We start from the raw sequence: 27218 nt of genomic DNA on the forward strand, positions 1-27218 counted from the left end.
ATGTCTGGCCTTGATTACCAACCACCCAGCCAGCCACATGGAAAACTTACTCAGCAAAGAAGACTGTGGAGAAACACTGGCACCTTCCCCAAGCAAACAAATCCCTTCCACAGAAATGACAAATTACTACCAATGGAAAACAATCATCTGAAGAGATGGCATTCGAATGGTAAGCCACACAGCTACCTCGAACCATTTCAAAAGCAGTATAGCTATGGAGAAATGCAAAAGACTTTCAGCACATTGGAACAGAGAAACAAAGTGCTGCAGAAAAGACACAGAAAGATTATACTGCTTGAAACACTAAATAGCAAGAAGCAAGAATTCATCAGGGAGCCACTTCTGATACCAGGTCCTCCAGGGATTGGCCCAATATGTTATCAGTCCTCAGTGGACAAGGTGTTTTCACAAGTTATTAAGTCCAATGGGAACAAAACAGCCATCCAAGATGTTGGGAATATGTCAGGAATACCTTCTATTTTGAATTATACAGCAGATACGAAGGACATGAGGTCTCTGCAGACCCGCTGCAAATCTGGCGTTCAGACTCCTGCTGCTAAAAAAAGAGGCCTACCACAATTTAAAATTCCTCCAAATCGAAACAAAATATTTGTTCAGAAGGTTCGGGGCAATGAAAACAAGAGACATGGAAAAGTACCACTCTTTAACACTGCAGGGATGAAGTACCTGGATTTTTCCTTGGCAAACAATGGGAAAAGTGATCAACTGATCACTTCCCGAGTGAGCAGAAGGATAACGGAGCCAGAAATTTGTGACGGTGTTGAAACCAGTCATCCAGATTTGGAGATGGAAGATCATTTTAGGCTCCTCGAGGATCCTCCACCCTGGTTTGACTCAAGCGACATTGAAAAGATGAAACTGTTGGCTAGTGGTTCAGTGGTTGCAAAAGCACGGATACCAGCTCATGGACAAGTCATCAAAGTAGGCCTAAGCTTTAATTCTTCCATCATGATCCATGACCTCATGGGGCATTGTCAAGAGGGACTGTGCGGCCTAATAAAGCGGCCCAGTGACCTCGACGAAGTCTTAGCTTTTCATTTGGACAGGGTGCTGGGTCTGAACCGAAGTCTGCCCGTTGTAGCCCGAAGATTTAATGATGCGCTGCTCCCATACAAGTTCACAGACGGAGCAGCCAGGCCAATTGTTTGGTGGGATGCAGACATACAACATCTGAATGATCCCAGCAATGACCAAAATTCATTCGAGTTGAGCTGGTTTCAATACCAGGCAGTGCTGCGGCAACAGTGCGGCACCAACAAGGCTCCTGAGAATCAAACTGTGTCCTGCCTCAGTGTAAAACGCTCAGAGTGGGGCAAATTAGCTCTTTTTGATTTCCTCTTACAGGTAAGCTTTTTTTCAGAGTCTTTAAAATCTAGAAATATTAGACACAATGGTTGGAATCTTACAAGTCCCACCACGGTAGCAGGCTGGCAGGTAGGGTGAGGTGTGAAAATGGGCGAGATGGTGAAGGTTGTGCTTGGCCTATTGACTTCTCACTTTCACTGGTTTTTTACGAGCAGCCAAGTAAATGGCAGATGGCCCACACACTCTTTGGCCAATTGAGGCTCTTACATGTCCAATTAATGACCATTTAAAGGCTACTTCCTGCTGGTATATTGGTATTTAACCAATCCTGTATACCATTAATTTTAAAGGAATTAAAGGGAAAATTATAGGCCAGTCAATCTAACTTTGGTGGTGGGCAAGTTATTGCAATCAATTCTGAGACAAAATAAACCATCACTTAGAAAGACACGGGTTGATCAGAGATAGTCATCGTGGTTTCGTCAAAGGAAGATCGTGTCTTACCACATAATCAAACTTTTTGAAGAAGTCTCAAGGAGGATTGGTGAGGTTACTGCAGTGGATGTTATCTACATGGATTTTAGTAAGGCATTTGACAAGGATCCATATGGCAGACTGGTCAGAAAAGTGAAATTCCATGTGATGCAAGGGGAGGTGGCAAGGTGGATCCGGAACTGTCTCAGTGACAGGAAGCAAAGGGCAATGGCCAATGGATGTGTTTAGCGAGTGGAAAGCGGTTTCTAGTGGCATTCCACAGGGTTCAGTGTTGGGACTTTTGCTGTTTGTTGTATATATTAGTGATCTGGGCAGTCTTAAGGGACGTCTTAAAGGATGGGCTGAATTTTACCCAGTGGCAATCCTGAGCTGCTGGCCCTCCGATTGGTCAGTAATTCCTGGTAAAATTGAATTTAGTACGAATCAAGGGAAAGCTCTACTCTGGCTGGAGTCAGACTTAGCACAGATGAGGATGGCTGTAGTTGTCAGGAGCCAATCATTTTTAGTCCCCAGGACTAGGTCCAGAGTTTAGAAGTATGCTATTGAAGAAGACAGAACTAAGAGATGGGTAAGCCTTGGAGGCTGGCAGTGCCATTGGCACCATCTAGTTTCTCCTGGTTTACCACCAATCAATCCCAAAATGGATAGCAGAAGGAAGCCAAGCCTAGTGTGCCAGGATGACTAATAAAACTTTGGAAAACCCAAGTAATTTGAGATTTTATTTGTTGCAATTGCCAAATAACAGTATCAAGACATTGCTGAATGATATGGAGCTTATACAGAAATCAAAGGAGTTGCTGTATAAGGCTACAGCAGCTGCTGTTAGTGCTGTGATTCATTACATTGCTGTAAAAAAAAGCCATAGGCTGGAAGTAATTCAGTGATTAGTCATTACTCTGCATCGCAGACATTAATTACCATGACCAAACACTGAAGCAAACATCCCTCATAATCTAAATGAAAACCTGATGTCCAAACAATAACTGATTAAAAAGCACAAGTTTCCTGTCACAGAGAATTTGAACATTTCTGCCTGCCATTCCAGTGTGCATCTTGTTCTGTTGCCAGTGTTAGAATAAATGCTTCCAGTTGTCAAATAGGACTGTTGTCAAGTAACAGAGAAATGGAGATACTTCCCATCTCTTCACCACACAATTCAGGAAGGGTGTCCTTTCAACAGTATATTAATTTTTTTAGAATGTATTATATGCACCTACTTCCAGTCCCAAATACTCATTATTGTGGTCACATACTTGTCTTGCAGACCGAACAGCCCATGATTCCTGAGGAGTCAGCTTGTTCTGAATCTACACTGGGACATTAACCTCACTAATACTCAGAATAATCATTTCTCTTCAGAATTTTCCATATCCTCCAGTGTCTCTCCCCTGTTACCTTCAACTCCAGAATGACTGACTGTAGCCAGCTGGCCTGGGGCGATGGGGGTAATAGGGTTGCTGCTCCCCTTCCTCCAGGTGGTTTCTTTATTAAAAAAAATATTGCTTCAGTCCCCCTACAACCCAAGACTGTTTGGCCTTTTCACACACCTGGGACAGGGCCCAACCTGAGCCTCAACCGAAAGCCGAGTTGCACTTTCTCCAGGATCAATCTCGCAGACAAATATCTGGGCACGGGTTTTGAATTATGCTATTGAGGATCACAGAATTAAACATAGCTACACATTGGAAGATTTCAGTGAACAGAAGGATAGAACTTCCATTTGCATGGCTCATTTCTCAATCTCAAGACATCCCAAAGCCTTTTATAGTCAACAGAAGTGCCGTTACTGTTGTAAGGTAGAAACCATTGGCATCCAAATTTTTATGTTGCAAAGTTCCACAAGCCTCAATGTGATAATGGCCAGATCACCTGTTTTGGTGATCAGTGTTGGTTGAGGGATAAATATTGGCCAGAATGCGGGGAGAACTCCACAGCTATTTTTCAAAATAGTGCTGTGGGATCTTTAATGTCCACCTAGGAGAACAGATGGGGCTTCGGTTTAGCATCTCATCCAAAAGACATCCAGTAGGGTAGCACTGTTTCTGTACGGCACTGGGCGTGTTAGCCATGATTTTGCACTCTCCTATGCTGGACTTGGGCTTCTAACTTGTGAGTGAGAGTGCCACCAACTGAACTGACCTATCATGTACCATTCATTACACAAGGCACGTTCATTGAAGACTTGTGAAGAATGATTAGTACCATCTGAATTCTCTTTTGGTTTAATTAGGTGCTCAGATGGTTATTACCAAGGAGAAGTTAATTAAAGTCGAGTTTCCGATTGCCTGGTAACCATTCCTTGTAGGGATCTTACTTATTGATACTGGCAGGTGGCAGAGTGCCAGGCTTAGGGATCCCCAAGTGCGCACATGGGTATGGCATTGTTCCATCGGCTATAATCCAGCATGGCAGCACTCATAAACCTCCCAATGTTCGTCCCAGTTCAGACCAACCTGCAACAACAATGGCGTGCATTTGCATAGCACCTTGAACATAGCAAACATCCCAAAGGGCATCAAAGGAGCATTATCAAACCAAGTTACATAAGGGGATAATAAGATAGGAGACCAAAAGCTTGGTGAAAGGGATAGGTTTTAAGGAGAATCTTAAATGAGAGTAAAGTGGAGAGGTTAAGGAAGGGAATTCCAGAGCCTAAGGCTCAGGCAGCTGAAGCAATGGCCACCTATGTTGTAGCAATGAAAACTGGGGATGCACAAGGAACCAGAATTGGGGGAGCGTTGTAAGGGGTTACAGAGATAGGGAGATGAGACCATAGAGGGAGTTTGAAAACAATGATAAGTATTTTGAAGTCAAGCACGGGGATGATGGGTGAATGGGACTTGATGCGAGTTACAAGATGGGTCGTTTGGTTTTGGATGCACTCCAATTTATGGAAGCTGGGCAGTCAGGAGAGCACTGGAATGGTCAAGTTGAAGGCAACAAAAGCATGAGTGAGGGTTTCAGCAGCAGATGAGCTGAGGCAGGGGTGGAGATGTGTAATAGTACAGAGACTTTGGGTCTTTGCAGATTATATAGTGCCTTTATTGGTCTTGGTGTATGGTTCTTACTTTGGGACTTTTATTGAATGAGTACGTAAGAGATCTGGGTTTAAATCCTTCTGTTTACCAATTGTCCAAATGGTCTACATTGCCACACTCAAGAAAATGTGAATTAGTGCTTTATTGAATTCTGGTCCCTTCCTTGGGGATGCAGGTTCAATTCCTATGCCAGATATTTACTGCAAATAGGTTAATCAAGCAATCAGAAACTCCACTTAAATTAGATTCTACTTGGTAATGACCAGCTGTGCACATCAAAGACCTAATAAAACAAAAAAAATCAGACGATAGATCATTCTCCAAAAGTAGCAACCTGCTTCGATGAATGTGACTTGTGTAATGAATGCTATATGATAGGTGTCAGCTGGCACCTCAGTTGGTAGCAAATGTCTAGCAGGTTGATGTGATGTGTCTGGTGGGTGAAGAGAGTTAGCATGCTTTTGTGTGATATTTAGCTTCTCATTTTCAGTCTACATCATCAGCTGGCAGCAATGCGAAAAAGAGAGTTAGATGTGTAAGTCTCTCCCTGTCAGTACACTGCCTGTCCATTGGCATGTCTACAGTTGTGCCTCGCTTACAGAAACTGGGTCCTTCGTGGCAGGGGAACTCGTGGGAGGTTTGGCCCCCAGACATGCGGTGTGAAGACCCATGGCATGTGGCCACACTCTGACACTCATGAAACAAATTCCCCGTAGCAAGGCCTTTATTTTTACTGTAAATCCTATGTAATTCCACATAATTCCAATATCCCATTTCATGGAGTAAACTGAATCCCAAGGATACCATATGACCATCTTCCTTCTGACCAATATCCCCCCCCTCCCCCCCCCCCGAACTATAATACAGAGGAAGACATTGTCACATCTTTGATTATTTTTCCAAGGCTAATTTCATAAACAGAATCACAGATTTCAGAAAGGTATCCTGTTATGGCTGGGAAAGCCCTTTTGGACGCAAGTTGCTTAAACAGCCCAAAGGATAAAGTTATAAAATCGTAGCTGATGTGATCTCCAGTGAAAGTGTGGAATCTCAGCTAGCTGTGTGATATTCCTTCAGTGATAATCGCAGCACTGTATCTGCCCGGAGCCCAACCTACCACCTGCTAATGAATGATGCTCCCCTTTGCCTGGGGCTAACTACCCTTTGACATTGGTTAGAAATGCTAATGTTGCCTTACACCACCACATGAAACTAAACCCAACAAGAGTGCTTCTGTCTTCCAAAGTTAACTAAATAGACACACGAGACATTCTTTGCTACTGGCAGCCTGTTTCACACTGTATACTGGCCAGTATGTTTTGGTCATCGCCATTTATCGTGCTTACAACCTTGCACAGACATTTCATAGGCTTTTGAGTGTCAAATGGGGATATTTACAAATCCTTTACAGTGCAACACTCTCTTCACGGGAACAGTAACATTCATGAGCAGGGCAGGAGTGTCTCCTTAACCAATCAAATTGAAGTATCCTCAGAGAGACACGCAGAATTCAGTTTTCCCCTTCCTGCCGAAGTAGGTTAGGAGACAGGACTGGGATCTGTGCCGGAAAATAGTACATTGGATCTACTACCCAAAATATTCCCACCTCCAAATGATCTTGCCAAATACAACAGAGGACAATTATGCCGATTAATTGAGGGAGATGGCACTGTCAGGATCCTCCTCCTTCTTGCATGATATTTAATTTCTCACAATACTGCAGAGAGCACATCCATGTTGAGGCACACTCATGGTCCCTTATCTGCCATAGCAGTGCCTATATTTGCTAGTGGGGCTGTCGGCCAGATATCTGTCTGGGTTCTCCTACTGGATTTTCCACTTCCTTAGTCCACCTTCAGTCCTTAATTGGGTGGGGCTTCAGAAGGTGGCTTCTTAATTGTCTGAGTTCAGAAGGTTGCAACTGGTGTCTCAACATGGCCATTTCCAGGTTCCTGAGCCGAAAGTGAGACTGACATTGGAATTGCAATCTAACCTTGAAAATTTAGCCTGCAGTATCTGACCAAGAAATGTATACTGTAAAATCAAACACAGAAGTGAAGTGAAGAGAGGGAAACAAAAAGATGGGAGTCAGAAAGAGATAAAAGAGACAGAAAGAAAAGGTAAAATAAAATTTACTTTATTTAAAAAAAATTTCCAACAATAATCACACTCCAGAAATGTCCAGGCGTTGCATTTTTTTGAGATAAAAGCACAGGGAACAATATTTCCCTGGAGCGTTCTAAATGGCAATGCTTTAACCAATCAGAGCTGACTTGCCAATGAACCAGCACCCTTTTCTCATGCAGTATAAATTGTTGCTCCCTTTGAAATTTGGTATTCTTGCACCTGTCCTGATGAGTGCATGGCGAAAAGCTTCAACAATATGTCTCTTTTATTTAGCAATTCTCAAATAATTAAATTCTCTCAGAATGTGATTCCACACTTCTAGAATCATATTTTCAGGGGCAGAAAGGTTTTTTTGAAAGTAATTGAAACATACCAAGCTGATAAAAATTCACTTACGCCTGAATGCATCAGCCCCAAATTTTTCTGAAATCAACACGCACATTGCAAAAGCTCCGAAACACAAAACTGTGAGTCTACCAAGCCTGCACTCTCAGGGCATACCTCTACAGTGGTGAGTCCTGGACATCATATGATAGGCAGGGGAAAAGGCTGAACACTTCTCAACTTTGTTGTCTCAGATTTATCCTCAGTTCTCTTGGCAGGACAAGGTCGCCAACTCAGAGGTCATGCAGCATCCTAATTCAATCAGCATACACTCCTTGCTCAGCCAACAATGATGTGGCGATGTCGGCGTTGGACTTGGGTAGGCACAGTAAGTAGTCTCACAACACCAGGTTAAAGTCCAACAGGTTTTGGGCTTTAACATGGTGTTGTGAGACTACTTACTCAACCAACAATGTCTGTGTTGGCTCCATGACATTCGTCGGATGTATAGCAGCTATACTCCCAAAGACTTTTGTATGGGGAACTGGTCACTGGGTCACAACCAGCTACACATCCATACCTCCACAACAAGGACACCTTCAAGTGAGATATGAAGAAGGCAGGCATTGACACAGACAACTGGCCATGTCCTCTGGAGGCTGACTGTTCGGCAGGGCATTGGGAGAGCTCAGTTGGGTAATAAGAAGGCCCAGAGAAAACAGAAGCCAGCACCTTCTCAGCCCACTGCATTCCTCTGCAGCAAACCACTGTGTCAGGAGATGTAAAACAGCCAACGGCAACATTTCCTGCTTAGTAATTATTGAGTGGGTAAATACTCACTCACACCATTCATGTGTTTGAATGTCAAGTCTCTCAGTGAGGTACCAGCGGAATACAGCTTATTGAGGAGCAGGGAAAATCAGACAGCAACTCCCCGATACCCATGTCCAACTGCACATCTGTGAACACCGCTTGTTGCTGTCCAGTTTGCTCCGTAATCATGGTGAACACTGATAGCCTCAGTGCTACTCTAAACACAAAACCTGGATCATTATCTTTTTAAAGAACAGATTTTCAGTTAGGGAGCTAAATGATTGTAAAAAGACAAATCTATCTGGCCATACCCTTTCTTATGCTCTTATTGTAGAATGTCTCCCATCTCGTCCAGACGCTTAGTATACACTAAATTCTTTGGATTTCTTCACAACACATACTTTACTGATATCAGTTCAGAGGTTCCTGAGCCAGGTTGAATTTATTTGTAAAGACTTCAGTAAAAAATCTACTTCACATCTGGCATCTGCTGATCTCTAAATGTTAGTATCCCAGTCCCCAGTCCTGTATTCTATCTGCTTATAATGGTCCAGGTATGCTGAGCGCATTGCTGCTACCTGTGAAGATTTCTGTGCCCCAACGATACTGCCTATTTTCACCCACTATTAAAAGCAAATTACTGCAGATGCTGGAATCTGAAACCAAAAGAGAAAATGCTGGAAAATCTCAGCAGGTCTGGCAGCATCTGTAAGGAGAGAGAAGAGCTGACGTTTCGAGTCCAGATGATTCTTTGTCAAGGGTCACCTGGACTCGAAACGTCAGCTCTTTTCTCTCCTTACAGATGCTGCCAGACCTGCTGAGATTTTCCAGCGTTTTCTCTTTTGGTTTCACCCACAATTTCTGCTCCCGGCTGCAGCAGCAATTGGCCAACGCAGTGTCTCCAGGGCAAATCTGGTGAGAGCAAGAGAAGACGAAGGAAGAGAGAGCACTCCCCCTTTATATAACAGTCACTGCTGTTTTCAGGTTGGTTTCTAAAGGTTTCAAGGTTTTCAGTAAATGTGGGTTAGCGAGTCGATGAGTGAGTGGGTGGTCGGGTCAGGGGGTAGTCAACTGGGGTGGGGAGGGTAGTCGTGTCGGGTGGGTGGTTGTGTCAGGTTGGTAAGATAGTCAATTCGGTAGTGGGGTAGTTAGTCAGGTCACGTCAAGGTGGGAAGTGGGTCAGGTCATGAGGTAGTTGGGTCAAATCGGGGGAGGGGGGGGGGGTGTGGTCACCTCATGGATTAGCCGGGGGGGAAATCAGTTGTGATGCTCGGTTCAACTACACTGTCAAATCAGTGAGTTACAAGTTGTATTAACCCGCGTAATATTTTCCCAGGCGGATATCCAAGTAACTCCTATGTAGCTGGCCCAAGTCTGTGATACTGAGCTCAGGGTTGGAGACATTCTCTTAGTGTCCTGGGCAGCGCAAATCAACCCATCGGAAGTTTAAACTTCCCAGGCAATAACAGTATGTGTGTTTCACAGAGTCCTGATATGCAGCAGCAACTTAAGTCGAGATTTCACTGCTCTGGACATTGAAAGATTCAGGCCAATATATCTCAGAATAATTTGATCTCCCTGGCTGTTATTACAATTTGCTTTTCAATCATTTTCATCTCTTCAATCATTTCTTTCATATGTCTGAATATTAACTTTCACTAGTTTTTGTACTTTTATATCCTTCAGATTATATCTGATCTTATTTGGTCAATATAGTCAAGATTTTGCTAAGTTCTCTACTCCAACTATTGGGGGTGAGGTTTAGGGACTTTCAGCTATTTAAACCTTAAATTCTGGGATTCCCTCCCTAACCGCTACATCTCTCCACTTTCGAACCATTCATTCTAACCTACCTCTTTCACCATAGATCACCTGTCCTATTATCGCTTTATGTGACTCAGTGTCATATTTTTGTTTGATAATGTTCCTGTGAACCGCCTAAGGGTGTTTCCCTACCTTAAAGGTGCTATATAAATGCAAGTTACTGATTGTGAGTCAATGTCCCCTTTAACTGCCCATAAGTGAACCTCACAATCCGGAGTCACACTCTTTTGCAGAGATCTCGCTTCCGTGGGGCCCTCGCAGATCCTGAGCTCACACTTTGCTCCTGGTTGTTCTATAAGATGGATAAACCCACCCAACCACACCATGGTAATCACTAATATTGCGGTGCAGAAGGCGGCCATTTGGCTGAATTTGTCTGCACAGTCTCTCCAAATGAGCATTATGACTTAGTGCCATTCCCCTGCCTTTCACCCGTATCCCTGCACATTGTTTCCATTCGAGTAATAATCTAACGCCCTCTTGAATGCCTCGATTAAACTTGCCTCCACCACACTTCAGGCAGTGCATCCCAGACCCCAACCAGTCGCTGTGTGAAAAAGATTTTTATCACATCGCATTTGCTTCTTTTGCAAATAACTTTAAATCTGTGCCCTCTCATTCTTGATACTTTAATGAGCCAAAACAGATTCTCCCTGTCTACTCTGTCCAGTTCCCTCATGATTTTGAACACCTTGATCAAATCTCCTCTTAGCCTTCTTCTCTGCAAGGAGAACAATCCCAACCTCTCCAATCTATCCTCATAACTGAAATTCCTCATCCCTGGAACAATTGTTGTAAAACTTTTCTGCACTCTCCTATTTGTTCACATATTTCTTTCCTATAGTGTGGTGCCCAGAACTGTACACAATATTTTAGCTGAGGTCTAACTAGTATCTTGTATAAGTTCAGCATAACCTCCTTGCTGTTGTACTCTATGCTCCTATTAATAAAGCCCGGGATACTGTATGCTTATTACCTGCTCTCTCCACCTGTCCAGTAATCTATGCACATGGACACACAGGTCGCTCTGCTCCTGCCCCCCTTTTAGAATTTTATCCCTTATTGTATATTGGTCCAGATTCTCTGACCTCGCCTGTGGCTGGGATTCTCCGGTCCTTTTGCAGTGAATAGAGATTTGGCTGAGTGGAAAATTCTCCGTTCCCGCTGGCAGCAGTAGTGGGGCATGAACAGCCAGAGAATTCCAGCCATTTTCTCTCCACGTTCTTCCTACCAAAATGCATCTCCTCACACTTCTCTGCATTTAATTTCACCTGCCACCTATTTGCCCACTCCATCAATTTGTCTTTGTCATGTTCATTTCAGACACTGAACCAGAATTGGTAGTGAATTTACGAAGGGCAGCACATATACAGAATTGCGAAATAACTTGCATTTAAATAAAAGAAGTTTCACACTTCTGCAACTTCAAGATCTTCACAACTAGCATGAATTTTCATATTGAAGCATTCAGGCAGTGAAATATTGGGTCTGGTAACTGATGGTCAGCACCTATTGTTTTGATGCACATCAAATCCATGAGCCCTTACAGTTGGGTTGTCTCCATGCATTTGGCACCTTGCATGCACCACTGTTGATGGCCAGTGCACCATGAGCAAGCACAGAGTATACACAGGGTACAATAAAGCCTCTTAACACATGTTAAGTTGCTGAAATACTCCAGTCTCTCCTGCAAAAAAGGACCACAAGATTTAAATTTTTATCACCTAAAGGGCCCTGCTATTTCAGTAAACCTACCCAGCTTAGATGCCACCTGAATGTGGCTACGAAACCTGATTTAATATATTCCTAGTGGTTTCAACACATGTCTTATCATCTGCAACCATCCCATTTGGTCAAACATCTTTTGTCCTCATCTCCAAAATCTTTATAACTAGTAAATAAAGATATTTAAACAAAATTCTACACCCTTATACTTTTCCCATTAAAAACAACATTCACAGACTCTAGACATTGCTGGCAAGGCCAACATTTATTCTAGATTGCTAATTGCTCCTGAGAAGGTTGTGGTGAGCTGCCTTTTTGAATCATTGCAGTCCCTTTGGTGTAGGTACGCCCAGAGTGCTATTGGGAAGGGAGTTCCAGGATTTTGACCCAGCAACAAGTTTCAAGTCAGGATGGTGTGTAATTGGAGGGAAACCTCTAGGTGGTGGTGTTCCCATGTTTTTTTTTTACATTCTTTACAGGACATGAGCATTTCTGGCTGTGCCATCATTTTTATTGCCCATCCCTAATTGCCCTCAAGAAGGTGGTAGTGAGTGAGCTGCTTTCTTGGACTGCAGCAGTCCATGTTACTGCTGTTCTTCTGAGTGGTAAAAGCCATGGGTTTGGAAGGGTGTGTCAAAAATACCTTGGGCATTGCTACTGCTCATCCTGTAGATGGTACATCCTACTGCCGCAGTACATCAGTGGTGGATCTGATAAAGTATAGACCCAAGTATTTTTTAAATGGTGAGAAAGACGGAAAATGATGGAGATCCAAAGAGGTCTGAATGAACAAATTACTAAAAGATTGTGGTCATGTACAAAAGAATAATCAAACAGACTAATGGAATATTAGTCTTTATAACTAGAGGGCTCGAATGTACATGGGTGGAGGTTTTGATACAGCCAAAAAAAGTCCTGGCATTACCACATCTGAAACATTATGCACAGTTTTGGGCACCACATTTTAGAAAGGATATATTGTCCTTGAAGGTGGTGCAGTACAGATAGAACAAAATGTTATCAGGGATCAAAGGGTTAAATTATGAGGAGTAATCATATAAACCAGGCTTGCATTTCCTGGAATACAGAAGGCTAAGGGATGACTTGTTCATCTTTTTAGGATTTTGAAAGAAATTGACAGGGTTTCTCGAGAGAGGAAATCTTTCCTGCTGTTCAGGGAGTCCAAGACAAAATCAAAACCAGACCATTCAGAAGAGAAGTCAGGATACATTTATTCACACAAAGCATGTTTTACAAAAACAGTGGATCTGAAATCGATAATAAAGGGATTTGGAACAGGAGAATGGATGAAGTTGAGATAGAGATCAACCATGATCTTACTGAATGCAGAATCAGCTCAAGTTGTTGAATAGCCTACTTTTGTTGAAATGAGGGCGCAGAATTACATTATCACCCCCATTATATTTTCCCATCATTGACAGAAGTGTCAACAGAGAACGGTTATGGTTCGATGTCCTACAAACATTGACTGTGACATGGGAAAATTCTAGCTTTAAGTCCCATCTGTGCACTTCAATCTTTTGCGTAAAACAGAACTGGAGCCTCCCTGGGACAACATTCACTATCCATTCCACTGGAGCTGACAATAATATGAAATTTGCACTAAATTCTCTCTCTACATGCAGGTTCCTGAGAGTGTGAGCTGAAGACCTAGCCCTCGCTGGCACACGTCCTGGTACTTTGCAAGGTGTGGAGATGGTCCAAACATGTGGCAAATGTTTATGTATCTGTTACATTCACAAACGAGCTTTTGTCTCCCCCAGGTCCATGATCGGCTGGATAGACATTGCTGCGGTTTTAACCCAGACTTCTCAGAACCCTGTGTAGAAGATCTGCTGCACGAGAAATGTAGAAATCTTAAGGACCATCTCCTTGTGCATATACTGGTATGTGAGAAAGAGGCAATTTTAGTATGGCCCCATACGAAAAGAAAAGAAAATGTATATTGTGCCTCTCATGACCTCAGGACATTGCAAAGTGCTTGCAGCCAATTAATTACTTTTTGAAATCAAGTCACTGTTGTAATGGATAAAACGTGGCAGTTAATTTGAGCAAATTAACTGCCACGTTTCATCCATTACAACAGCAAGATCCCACAAGCAGCAATGTGGTGACCAGATATTCTGTTTTTGTGCTGTTGATTGAGGGATAAATATTGGCCAGGACACCAGGGAGAACTCCCCTGTTCTTCTTTAAAAAATGCACGGAATTGTTTATATCCACCCAAGAAAGCAACTGGGGCCCTAGTTTAACGTCTCATCTGAAAGATGGCACCTCTGATAATGCAGCACTCCCTCGGCACTGCACTAGGAGCGTCAACCTTGATTTTGGGCTCAATTCTTTGTGGACTTGAACCCACAACTTTCTGACTGTATTTTGCTGCCTTTGTGGTTCACAGTGTCTGAGAGTTTCAGGTCCATGTCCTGACTCTCAGTGAAATGCTCACGCCACTGCTTCTTACAATGCAGTTTAACTTTAAGGGACTGAAGAAACAGCAGTGCAGCAGACCAAAGATTGCAGTCTGCGAGTGAAGTTCAAAATCAGAAACAAAACTACTTACAATGCTGGCACACGCTAGCTACTGTCTTTCTATCATAGAATGATACAGCATTGAAGTAGGACATGAAATTCGGCCTCTGGTTCCCCTGCCTGCGTATCACTTTTTCATCCTTTCATATGATGTGGGCATCACTGGGTCGGCCACCACTTGTTGCCCAACACACATTGCCCTTGAGAAGATGGTAGTCAGCCACCTTCTTTAACTGCTGCAGCCTATGTGGTGTAGGTACCCCCACAGTGCTATTAGGAAAAGTGTTTCAGGATTTTGACCCAGTGATAGTGAAGGAACAGTGATATAGTTCTACGACAGGATGATGTGTGACAGGGAACTTCATGAAGCAACTCAGGATAGCTGGGCTGAGGACACTACCTGAGGAACTACTGCAGCAATGTCCTGGGATAGAGATAATTGACCTCCAGCAACCAAAACCATCTTCTTTTGCGCCAGGTATGACTCCAATCAGTGGAGAGTTTGCCCCTGATTCCCACAGATTTCACTTTTGCACTTGTTCTGCCCTGATGTGAACAACAGTCCTCAACGTCACATGCAGTCGCTTCTACAGCCGTTTCCTTTGGGGTTTCAGTCCCATGGACCTCCTCCTCAACTTGCTGCAAGCTCAGTCCACATCTAGCAGGGAAACTGTGTAACTGTGGGCTGGAGAGATTGGCTGATCTCCAGTGTAGCACCCCCACCTCCAAACAACAGAATCATTCCGTAATCATACCTGTGGTGTGCGGCTCAGAAACTTGGACCCATAGTAAATGTACTGGCATATTGGAGGGGTATGCTTATATAGGTAGCCAAGACTTCAAAAGCTAGAATAGTTGCCAACCATTTTGTATTTTTGCACAAACATCAGGGATTTTGGAGTGATGTGTGTGCACCACTTGTTCCCCGAAGTCCTCTTTTCTCATGACCTGCAACAACCTGCACTAATTTCCCGTACACCCACCCACTCCTCATGGCCCCCCAAACATCAGTGGTGCCTATGCACCCACTTTCATGCATCTGTGGAATTCAGAGTATTTCTGGGCCAAGGCTGTGGTTCCCACACTGGCTTACCACGAACGTTCCACATAAACATCACCAAACCAGACAAGGTTATCTTTGTTAGACTTACTAGAGTAACATAAACAGTCAAAATAATTTTCATCCCCAGGCTATGGGTGCTCAGTTATTGACATTATTCAAGGCGGAAATAAATAGGTCTTTGGGCGATAAAGGGGGATCAAGGGATATGGGGAGAGGGCGAGAAAGTGGAGTAGAGGTAGAATCTCAGTATCTATCCATGCTGTAACTTCACTGAAGAATAATACTGCATCTATATTTCAGTAATAACACTATCAGTTAAAAGTACTTACCCCTTTTATTCAATGTCACTTTATAAATCGAGCCCAACATTTAATCATTTGTACTGCTAAAGGCTGATTTTTCAATCTTTTGGGCACAAATCATGTTCAATTTCTTGATATACAAGGCTCGCTGTAAAACCTTTCCATAGACCTGTGTAATATGCTGGCTTTCATGTGAGAGATTTTTCTTTATTAATTACAGCTCAGCAAATACAAAGAACTCATGGAGACAGTAATTCTGGTTAAAGACGTACTTTATTTGCCCAGGCCTGGTCCACATGTGTAGGAGAATGATTTAGGACAGCCCAAATTATTCTAAATTGCATTGTTATCAGTATTACAATTATACATTTTCAAAAATCATTTGTCCGCCTACTCTACTCATCCTAACCAGAGTGAGCCAATCATTTCAGTACGAATCATTTACCTTGGCCAATGACACTCTACCCTCTGGCAACATGAGAAGAGCACAGTAAGAAGTCTCACAACACCAGGTTAAAGTCCAACAGGTTTATTTGGTAGCAAATACCATAAGCTTTCGGAGCACAGCTCCTTCGTCAGATGGAAGCTCCGAAAGCTTATGGTATTTGCTACCAAATAAACCTGTTGGACTTTAACCTGGTGTTGTGAGACTTCTTACTGTGCTTACCCCAGTCCAACGCCAGCATCTACACATCAGAACATGAGAAGACACAGGTCCATAGAGTCCGGAAGTTTTTGCCCACTGTCTCCGAGCAACTTCAACATGCAAGTCCGTAGAGTTCAAAAGTTTATTTTCGCACTGTTTACTTTAACAACCTCTTATCAGGAAAATTGAATTATTCTATTCATTCTACTGTCTGAGAAGCTAGTATTTTCTAAAGCTGATAAGATAGTGCTCAGGAGCTTTATTGTTTTCAAGGAATGTGGTTCTTCTTGCTCATCATGCCCTAGAGTGTCATTAGCCAAGGCATGCCTTTAATTCAGTATACAATATGTTTTTCAGAAAAATGCATGTTTAAATTCTCTAACAGTGGTTACATGTATTTCTAGGCAAACAGTACCTTTGTAACTCCAGGTACCTTGTACTTTTACTATACTATGTTTGTTATAAATTAACCTATTCTGATCTACTGGCTTTTTTAGTCCCAGGTTATCCTAAAGCCCTCTAACACTCACAGAGTGCTTTTTATGTGGAAAACTTTATATTGAAGCTGAATCGACTGTCAGTCTTCCATTTGGATAAACTTATTATCCTTGACCAACAAAACTATTCTCTGCGAGGAAACCATTGAATAAAGAAACATTCTTCCCATAACACTAACTATTCTGTAAATATGGATCTAGAATATCTTGATATTCTTTCTTTAACTCAGAGGGTTTGAAAGAAACTTTCTAGAGCACTTTTTCCTTTGAGGCCCATAGTTGTTGGTCTTCCCTCAGATAATTATTGTCTTGAGTTTAGAAGAATGGGCAGCAATTCCATTGAAATATTTAAAGTTCTCAAAATTTAGTGTCGGGAGAAGGAGCCGAGCATTCAGGACTGAAATTAGGAGAAATGTCTTCCTTCCCTGCATGTCAATGTTGTAATATTGGTAAGTGACATTGACTCACTGCAGTGCACCCATATAGTTGGTGTGCACATTCTAGCTGTCACTAGAACAGCAAGACCTGGAACGCAACTCACCCGAGAAGAAAGACCAACTATTCATAATGTAAGGCAGTAAAAAACAGTCCTGAATTCTGTACTTCGTACACGGCCAGGTAGCAAAGCCAATTAAAAGAAATCCTATGGAGAAAATCAATTAGTGCAATACACATCAGTGAGAAAATTAAGGTTAGAAGGGGTAAAGGGTTGTATTTCCCAGTAGTGCAGTTGATTTATATGTTCACACTTTGTGCCAAGGAGTGTCTGGATGCAGGGTTATGCCAATGATTTCTAACACAGCAATCCGGACCTCAATAACCTTATGGGACACTGAGGACAGGCGGATGAAAAACAGATGAATGAACAGATGCTATTCTCAATCATCAGCTGACTTTCAGAGATACATTGCTAAGAAACTGACGCCGGGGCTGCCTGCCAACTCTCTTGATCATGCATTAAGAAACCAAAAGAGAAATTGAGAACAATTTTTTTTTTTTAAAGCCTAGAGAGACAGCAAGACGCTCCAGTTGGGAACACTGACAGTGGAACTCTCCAATCACAATCCATTCCCAGCTGTGGATTAGTGATGGTTTATATGAGGGACAGTCCCAGATGGATGTTGCTCTGTCTCTTTCTCCCAGCTGCTGTATTCTGGGAAGCGATTTGACAACTTGAAGGCTCAGTAAGCGGAAAACCCCAGGAGAAGAGAGAAACTCAACCATAATGCACAGAAATTTCCACTCCTCGGTAAGGAAGCCCCAGGCCAATATCATAGCTAATTCCCTACCAGTCATGCCATCTGCTTCTGTTCCAGCTCCACAGCCAGGTAAACCCTGTGCTGCAATTGCAGAATATCTTGATTTGTGCAACAAAATGTACTATGTTAGTTCACAAAATTCTGCTTCTACAGCACTAAGCTAAAAGCTTGACTACAAGAGCAGAGTCTGAGACCGCAAGAGGCAAGGAACTCGCCGTTGCATCAGGCAGGCCATTCCAATGATTTGAGCAAATAGGTTGACATTCTGGATATTCGAATGCACTAAGCACACAAACTGGCCTTTTTAAAAATTCTTTAATGGGATGTGGGTGTCACTGGGCAAGGCCAGCATTTGTTGCCCATCATTAATTGCCTTTGGACTGAGTGGTTTGCTTGGCCATTTCAGAGGGCAGTTGAGAGTCAACCACATTGCTGTTGCTCTGGAGTCACATTTTGGCCAGACCAGGTAAGGACGGCAGATTTTCCTCCCTAAAGGGCATTAGCGAACCAGATGGGTTTTTACACGATCATTTACATAGCTTCATGATCACCATTACTGAGCCTAGCCTTAAAATCCAAAAATGTGTCCAAATTTATTCACTAAATTTTAAATTCCATCAATCCCATATCCCTTCAGTGTTAGCCTGGGCCTCTGGATGACTAGCCCTATGACATTTCCACTGTTTCCCCCTGTGTTTTTCTATGTATCAAACTCAACCTGCCAAGTGATCCTCCATTGTCAAGTGTCACTTCTGCTCCATTTCACATGCCAAGTACAAAGAAGCTAATAAAAAATATCCAGAAATTCAATGCAATGAAAAGGAAGTAAACTTACTCAGTATTGGCTTTGATCGTAGACCTTTAATCGTGGGTGTTTTCAAATTCATTATTTTGGGGGGTTTTTTTTAAGCTGTTTATTGGCCTTTCCAAGTTTTCTACATTGGCATGTATGGAATAGTCCTGCTATCCCAAGTCCTTTCACCTATTCACTCAGTTGGGCCAGCTAAATTGTCACAGAAAGAAGGTGTCATGGCTGCTTCCAGGATAACGGGTATGAATGTGCAGGGTCACTCGTCTACAGCCTGAAACTACTTGTGTATGCATTGGGGATTCTTCTTCATCCACGTGCTGTCCCTTGATGACACCATCCAGATGCAAGGGGTCAATTTTCATAAGTATGCTAATGACACCAACATGTCCTCTCCATCACTTTCCCTGACCTCTGAACTGCCTCCACTTGTCAGACCGACATTAAGCCTTGGACTTGTTACTGATTCTTCAAGCTCGAAGTTTGAAAGGTCTCAATCATCATCTTCTACCCATGCTACAAACTTAGCTTGCCTGCCACCACCTTTTTCTTTTACCATTGTCTGTCTCTGGCTCAACCAGGTCTTTTTCAATGCTGACAATCTGATCTAACTCTGAGCTCAGTTTCAGATTGAACATCCCCTCCACTACAAAGTTCACCTAGCTCCACCTCGACAATATTGCCCCTCATGCACACCTTCACCATCTCCAGCATTCACTACTCCAGTCCTTTCCTTGTTAATCTCCTCCACCACAAGTAATCTCCAATGTGTGAAAATGTCTCCTGCAAAAATCTTGGCCTCGCTATGTCCCCACTCACCATTTATTCCTGTTTCTGCTCACCTATTTTTACTCTCCCTACCCCCAACATTTTTAATTTTAAATCCTTATCTATTCATACATGGCTTTATCCCACTCTGTCTCTGCAATCTGCTCCAGTCCAAGATTCACATCAACATTTAGTTCCTCCAACTTTTCCCTTTGTTATGCCATTAGTGGAAGAATCTTCAGCCAATGGATCATCTTTTTTGCCTGTATACCTTTCCACTCCCCTCTATATACATGTATGTCTGTTCAACTAAGCTTTCAATCATTCCTCCTAATTTTGCCCTTCCTGACCCAGCAGCCACGTTGCTTATGCCTATTTGTGAAGTATCTTCAAGTTTTCTTTTCCCTTAAAGATGCTGTACAAAAAAAAGTTGTCATCATGTGGAGCTTCAATGGCCAGGTGGATTGTGTCTAAAATATCCTGGACTCTTAGGAAGCCTACCAATCAGTAAATGTTTAAAGCCCTCTCCAGTTGTCATCCCCTCTTCAACTGGAACATGATAAAGAATGGAAATATGGCATCAGTCACCCGTTTTACACTAATTATTTGAAGATTTGCTCATCAGCAGGTGTCCTCAGCTTTGGCTTAGGAACACCCTGTGCCACAGAATACGGAAAAGCCATCCAAGTCTGTGGCAGCTGATGGAGGTTGATCACATAAATTGACTATCCTATCCTTGACCCCATCAAACATTATGTGGAGATGCCGGCGTTGGACTGGGGTAAACACAGTAAGATGTTTAACAACACCAGGTTAAAGTCCAACAGGTTTATTTGGTAGCAAAAGCCACAAGCTTTCGGAGCCTTAAGCTCCTTCTTCAGGTGAGTGGGAATTCTGTTCACAAACAAGGCATATAAAGACACAAACTCAATTTACAGAATAATGGTTGGAATGCGAATACTTACAGCTAATCAAGTCTTAAAGGTACAAACAATGTGAGTGGAGAGAGCATTATCAAACATTGGCAGGCAGAATGAAAGAACATCCTGGATGGACACTCTTTCATCGATCTTCGTGGGTTTTCAGTTGTATACTGTCCCGTGTCCCTTGCATAGGCAACAGTATCGATAGGTGGTAAAGGAGGGTCAATGGAAAAATAACCATTCATGGGCAATATTAAGGACCCCACGCACCCTGGACATTCTCTCTTCCACCTTTTTATGTCGGGAAAAAGGTACAAAAGTCTGAGGTCACTTGCCAACTGACTCAAGAACAGCTTCTTCCCTGCTGCTGTTTTTTGAATGGACGTACCTCGCATTAAGTTGATCTTTTTCCCCCCCCCGGCTATGACTGTAACACTACATTCTGCACTCTCTCCTTTCGTTCTCTATGAACGATATGCTGTCTGTATAGTGCACAAGAAACAATACTTTTCACTGTATGCTAATACGTGTGACAATAATAAATCAAATCAAATTAAATATTAGCAATTGGAAAGGATACGTGGGCGGCCCGGTGGCACAGTAGTTAGCACTGCTGCCTCACAGCCCCAGGGTCCCAGGTTCAATTCCCAGCTTGGGTCACTGTCTGTGTGGAGTTTGCACATTTTCCCCATGTCTGCGTGGGTTTCCTCCGGGTGCTCCGGTTTCCTCCCACAGTCTGAAAGACCTGCTGGTTAGGTGCATTGACCTGGACAGGTGCCGGAGTGTGGCAACTAGGGGATTTTCACAGTAACTTCATTGCAGTGTTAGGCAAGTAAGCCTTCCTTGTGACACTAATACATAAACTTTAAAAACAAGTTGGACTAACCATTAATCAATATAAATTGTTGCATTAGGTTCGAAAAGGAAACCCATCTCAACTTGTCTACATAGACAATGCAGGAAGGCTTCTACAGCATGAGGACAACCTCAACTTCAGACTGTTAGAGGGCATTGATGAGTAAGTACGCCTTCATTGTCAGACTCCAATAACATGGTTACACATCTCCAACAATGCTTCTCAAATTCATTAACATTTAAGGCTCCAAGGCTGGTGTTCTTGGCAGTTTAGCCTCTTACGACAGCTGTGGCAACTGAGCAATAGACAGTGGCTGATGGAAAGAACACAGGAGGTGGGAATGGAGGCTGGCAGGTGGGGTGGAAGGGAAGTTGGGACCAGTAAAATTTGGGGGAACTACATCGGTACAGCTCTTTGACACAGTACCACTGATGGGGACGTCTCGGAGGTGGTGTGAGTGCAAATCAGTTAAAGCAGTTGAGGCACAAATATTGACTTTGGAGGGAACTTCCCTCCACCACAGATGCCATTTGTTGCAATTATTCAATTCTCTCATCTGCCACTGACATTAACCATCCTTGTAGAATATTTATTTTAAAATGTAAAATATACTCTTAACAAGATGAGAGTCCATGCCCTCAATGATTATAATGGTACTCTACACAGAAGGGTATTAGAAAGAGATATCCATGGGCGTAGATTCATCAATCTTTGAATGAAGATAGGTAAAAATGGCCATAATATAAGCAAATAGAATTCTGGATTTTATTAACCTGAAAACGCAGTGTGCAATACCATCTGCAACATATAATACTGTCTAAATGCAGCATGCAATGCCGCCTGCAACATGCGGTGCTGTCTAAATGCAGCATGTAATCTGACTTGAATGCACTGTGCACTGCAACCTGAATGCAGCATGCAATGCCATCTGCAACATGCAGTGCCGTCTGAATGCAGAGTGCAATGCGACCTGAATACAGCATTCAATGTGGCCTGAATGAAGTATGCAATGTTGACTCATTACACAGATACAGCAGGCCGCCAGAATTTAATGAGTTATATTACTAAGTAGTGTAGCTAAGCCGGCTATTGCAGAGTGGTTTCCAGTTGATTTTTGCGGAATGTTGTTCTTGGAAATTTCTGAGATACTGAGGTATGAAGAGGGATTCATCTGCCCACATTCCCGGATGAAAAACTCTATGAATACATAAATGTAGAAAACCAGCTGTTCAAACCAGTTCACCCCTGGAGATACGTGTGCAGCAGCAGAATTACTCAAACAGACCTTCTTCGAATGCTATGAGCTCTCTGCTCGAATTGGCCTGACTTTGCTGAAACTTATATCTGAGCCACCTCAGACTGACAAACCAAGGAAACAAAGGTGACTAAAATTAATATCCAGTCATAGCAGCCTAGAGGGATTCTAAATGTGCATACAATCGACTGTGCAGTGAACTGCCCGTGATGCTGCAGCTTGCATGTCTGCTCAACTAATTCACGGCATTTGGAGGACCACAGAACCCAATAAATATTGTACATGAGACAACAAAATGTCAGCTATCGGTGTACATATTTAAGACAACAACTTGCATTTATATAGCACCTTTAACGATGGAAAGAACGTTATTGGACAAAAATTGGCATCGAACCAAAGGAGATACTATATGTGATAAAAAGCTTGTTCAAAGGTCAGTTTTAAGGAGTATCTTTAAGAAACAGAGAGAGGCAGAGAGGTTTGGAGAAGGATTCCAGACCTTCTTGCCTTGGGGAGATGGAGACATGGCCACCAAAGGTGAAGTGATTAAAATCAGAAATGTTTAAAGTTTATTTATTAGTGTCACAAGTAGGTTTACATTAACACTGCAGTGAAGTTACTGTGAAAACCACCTAGTCGTCACACTGCAGCGCCTGTTCGGATACACTGAGGGAGAATTTAACATGGCCAATGCATCTAACCAGCACATCTTTCAGACTCTGGGAGGAAACTGGAGCACCCAGAGGAAACCCATGCAGACACGGCGAGAACGTGCAAACTCCACACAGACAGTGATCCAAGCCAGGAATCAAACCCGGATCCCTGGTGCTGTGAGGCAGCAGTGCTAACCACTGTGCTACCATGCCACCAATAGCAGTGCAGCTTTCTGAGGGTTGTAGAGGCTGGAAAGCTGTGCACTATATGTCTACATACATGAGGAAACATCAGTATGAACTATAAATTTATGTACATGAGGCAGCTACATTGGACACTATCAATGTATCTACATGATGAAACAGCACTGCATGGTCCAACAGTACAATATACGAGATTGTAGATATGCACAACTCCATGCAATGGTAGTCTCCTTGATCCTTTTATCTGGCCCCTATGCAACTCCTATCCAATTTTCCAGAAGATTCCTTTGATCCATTTCCAAATCTAAATCTCTGCTATTTACAAACAGGAATTTCCCTCGTCTTTATTTGAGTCATAGAGATATACAGCACGGAAACAGGCCCTTCGGCCCAACTCGTCCATGCCAACCAGGTTTCCTAAACTGGACTTGTCCCGTTTGCCTGCGTTTGGCCCATGTCCCTCTAAACCTTTCCCATCCATGTACCTGTGCATCCTGTCTTGGTTTTTTGTTCATAATTCAATAATTTTCCCACTATTCTGTGCCACAAGTTTATCACATCTGAATGAAAATGTTTTGTCCATTCCATTCTGCATTTGAAATGCTGAACAGTAGATGCGGAATTGTGTACAAGCAGGTTTAAATTGCCTTAAAGTTGGATAAAACTGCAGAATGACCAGCTGAATTACATTTTTATTCTTTGGAAAGGTATTGCACAACATGGGTTTACAGCTGATAAAGTAGATAATGGTCTGGATTTTGCATCAGAGTAATTATGGAATAAATTGGACAGTAACATCTGACAACCTCACGTGAGGTAAAACACAGAAATACTTTGCTCCCTCACAGCCCACGTCCCACCAGTCCTCCACTGAGAGACTTCGTATTAAAATACATGGCAAGGTGTAAAGCTGCTCGTTACCCATTAAACACACCCACAAAAGGTGTCCAAAGATGTGCGGGTTAGGTGGATTGGCCATGCAAAATTGCCTGTTAGTGTCGGGGGATTAGCAGGGAAAATACGTGGGATTATGGGGATAGGGCCAGGGTGGGATTGTTGTCGGTGCAGCCACGATGGGCTGAATGGCCTCCTTCTGCACTGTAGGGATTCTATGATTCTATGAAAAATTAAAGTTTTTCCATTGAGATGAAAGTATATTTTTAAAGGCATGATAAGTTATTGCCAAACAACCTCTCTGTCCCTGAAAAGTTTTTTTTTAGTAAGTGTCGTGTCTCATTCCTTCAGAATGTATTTAGTGTTGGAGTTTTAAAACAATTACAACTTAAAATGTAACTGGTTACTTTTTTCTGTCTCTTTTTGCTCTTTCTCTCTTAATCGCACTATTCTTTCCCTCACCTTTTTTTCCCGGTGTACTTGTTTTAAATTGATATAAGACATATTAGGCCAGATGACAAAGGTTTGTTTAAACTGGTAGATTTACAGCAGCACCTTAAAATAGGAAAGAGAGGTATAGGGAGTGAATTCCAGAGCTTGAAACCTTGTCAGCTGGAAAGACATCATTGCTGGAGTGATTAAAATCGAGGATCCTCAGAAAGCCAGAATTAGAGAGATAAATGTATTTCAGAGGGATGCCAGTTTTGGAAGAGGTATAGCAAGAGGGATGAGCGAGGTGATGGAGGAATTTAAAGACAAGGATGAGAATTTTAAAATTGAGGCGTTACTGGGCCAATCTAGATCAGCGAGCACAGTATGGTGATGGGTGGATGGGACTTGGTGCTATGGGCAACAGAGTTTTGGATGAGCACAAGTTTACAGAAGCTATTGACTTTCAGCAGCTTGAACCCTTCCTTTATAAGTGGATTCTGGTGTCCCTCTCGCTCTTTTCCACAGATTTCCTGCAGATGCCATCTCACTCTTACAATCTGGATGCTTGCGGAGCAGGTTGCTGAGATCCCTGCGCATGGACACCGAGTTCTGGGAGAGCCACAATGGGATCAGAGGCCTGAAGAAGCTGGTTCAGGTCATAGAGAAAAGAGCTCAGCTACTGCTCAACTACATCCTGGAGAACAATATCAAATTAGTTCAGGGATAAAAGAGAATGCACCACAGGCTGCGGTTTGAAGTGTGACATTTACCCACCGATTGTTTGAAACCAGAGATGGGAAGCCTATTCCAGGAAATAAGTGCACAATTCTTCATTTGCTATGCATGGTCAAGCACCTGGAACCATCATTATCCCTGGAGAGACGGACAGTTATCAAATACAGTTTTACAGTAATTTCGCTTTACTACACGTGGACAAACTGAATATTCACTGAGAATTCTCCAAGGATTCAGAGATTTGCGTCCTCCTGATGCTTGTGTCTGCATCAACCTAGCCCACTTCCCTTGAAAGGGGCATTTAAATGTTTCAGGACTGGCAGGATGCCACCTCAAGTGGAGTTGGGAAGGGGGCAGCGGGTGGAGACAAGCACTGACTGGCTGTGCCAGTCGAAGAGTATTGTTAAAGATTGGAGCCAGATGTTTACTTTCAGTCAACTACCTTCAGCCAATCGTTCTGTGATTGATCCCAGTTGTGTCACAAGACATTTAAAACTCTGCACCCTCCTCGTATCCCTCAATACCTAACCCCCGGCCTTCAGCAACACAGACTCCGGTCCCACGTGCTCAGCATTGCTAGTACAATAATGATGAATGTGTATCATATGATATGCATTTTTATTCTGTCATTATTCCTGATGCTTCAAATGCACTGTTACTAAACTAAACATGATGTGGAGATGCTGGCGTTGGACTGGGGTAAACACAGTAAGAGTTTTAACAACACCAGGTTAAAGTCCAACAGGTTTATTTGGTGGCAAATGCCATTAGCTTTCGGAGCGCTGCTCCTTCGTCAGATGGAGTGGAAATTTCCACTCCATCTGACGAAGGAGCAGCGCTCCGAAAGCTAATGGCATTTGCCACCAAATAAACCTGTTGGACTTTAACCTGGTGTTGTTAAAACTCTTACTAAACTAAACCACAGATTCAAATCTGTCATCTACAACACATTGCATGAAAACATCAAAAGGTATGTAGGTAATACCTTTATGATTAGTGTCAGTTTTATTCCGCTCCCACAAGAGAGCTTGGATCTGATGTGTGGTCAGACCAGAAATGGATTTTGACCTACTACATACATGAATTCTGGTATGCTACCATCTCAAAATCACACACAACAATTTAAACCACATTGAAACTGCTAGATTTCTTCAGAAATCTATACCTGCGGTTTTAAGTTTAAGGCACACTTTGCAAACCTGTACCTGTACCCATTCATGCAATAAAAGTTTGAAATAGACTGCGTTTAAAATATAGCAGTAAAACAACTGATGGCAGGGTACAGAGTAGAATCCAGTCTTTCTCACAAATTAACCTGTAAAGGATAGATTCCCGAGGTGAACTGGTTAATATACCTTTTCGAAAATGAAGATAAAGCCAAAGCTATCTCCCAGGTGAGCAAAAAGTGCCACTTGATTGAAAGAACTTCCTGGGAGTCTGGAATCAGATGCACTCGGTTAAACTGGGAACACATTGCATCCAGGAGTAGGAGATACATCCCGTATCCCATTAAACAAGGCGAACTATTTTCTGAAGTTTTCAAGGTTTCTGTTTATCCGTACCACATACAGATTGCATTATGGCCTTGAGTGGAGAAGACAGGGCCAATGGCTTGCTCTCTCTCTTTATTTCTTACTTATCTCTCTGTGACCAACATCAGACTTCTCCTATGAGGATGAATTTTGAACCAACAACCTGATT

The 27218-nt window shown here is 42.7% G+C and overlaps 1 protein-coding gene across 1 annotated transcript; it reads left to right on the forward strand.

Moving 5' to 3' along the window:
• Nucleotides 1-25509, forward strand: gask1a (golgi associated kinase 1A). Its single transcript, XM_078215521.1, has 4 exons — nt 1-1365; nt 13457-13579; nt 21403-21506; nt 25308-25509. The coding sequence occupies exons 1-4, from the start codon at nt 1-3 to the stop codon at nt 25507-25509; spliced, it is 1794 nt and encodes a 597-aa protein (XP_078071647.1).
• Nucleotides 25510-27218: the final 1709 nt, after the last annotated feature.

This window comes from Mustelus asterias, chromosome 7 (assembly GCF_964213995.1).
Source record: "Mustelus asterias chromosome 7, sMusAst1.hap1.1, whole genome shotgun sequence".
Classification (NCBI taxonomy): Eukaryota; Metazoa; Chordata; class Chondrichthyes; order Carcharhiniformes; family Triakidae; genus Mustelus; species Mustelus asterias.

Bases quoted from the DNA above. Each gene is read 5' to 3' on its own strand.
- gask1a (XM_078215521.1), top strand. From the start codon at position 1: ATGTCTGGCCTTGATTACCAACCACCCAGCCAGCCACATGGAAAACTT. The intron at 13,580-21,402 runs GTATGTGAGAAA...TTGTTGCATTAG, and splicing joins ATCTCCTTGTGCATATACTG to GTTCGAAAAGGAAACCCATC. The intron at 21,507-25,307 runs GTAAGTACGCCT...TCTTTTCCACAG, and splicing joins CTGTTAGAGGGCATTGATGA to ATTTCCTGCAGATGCCATCT.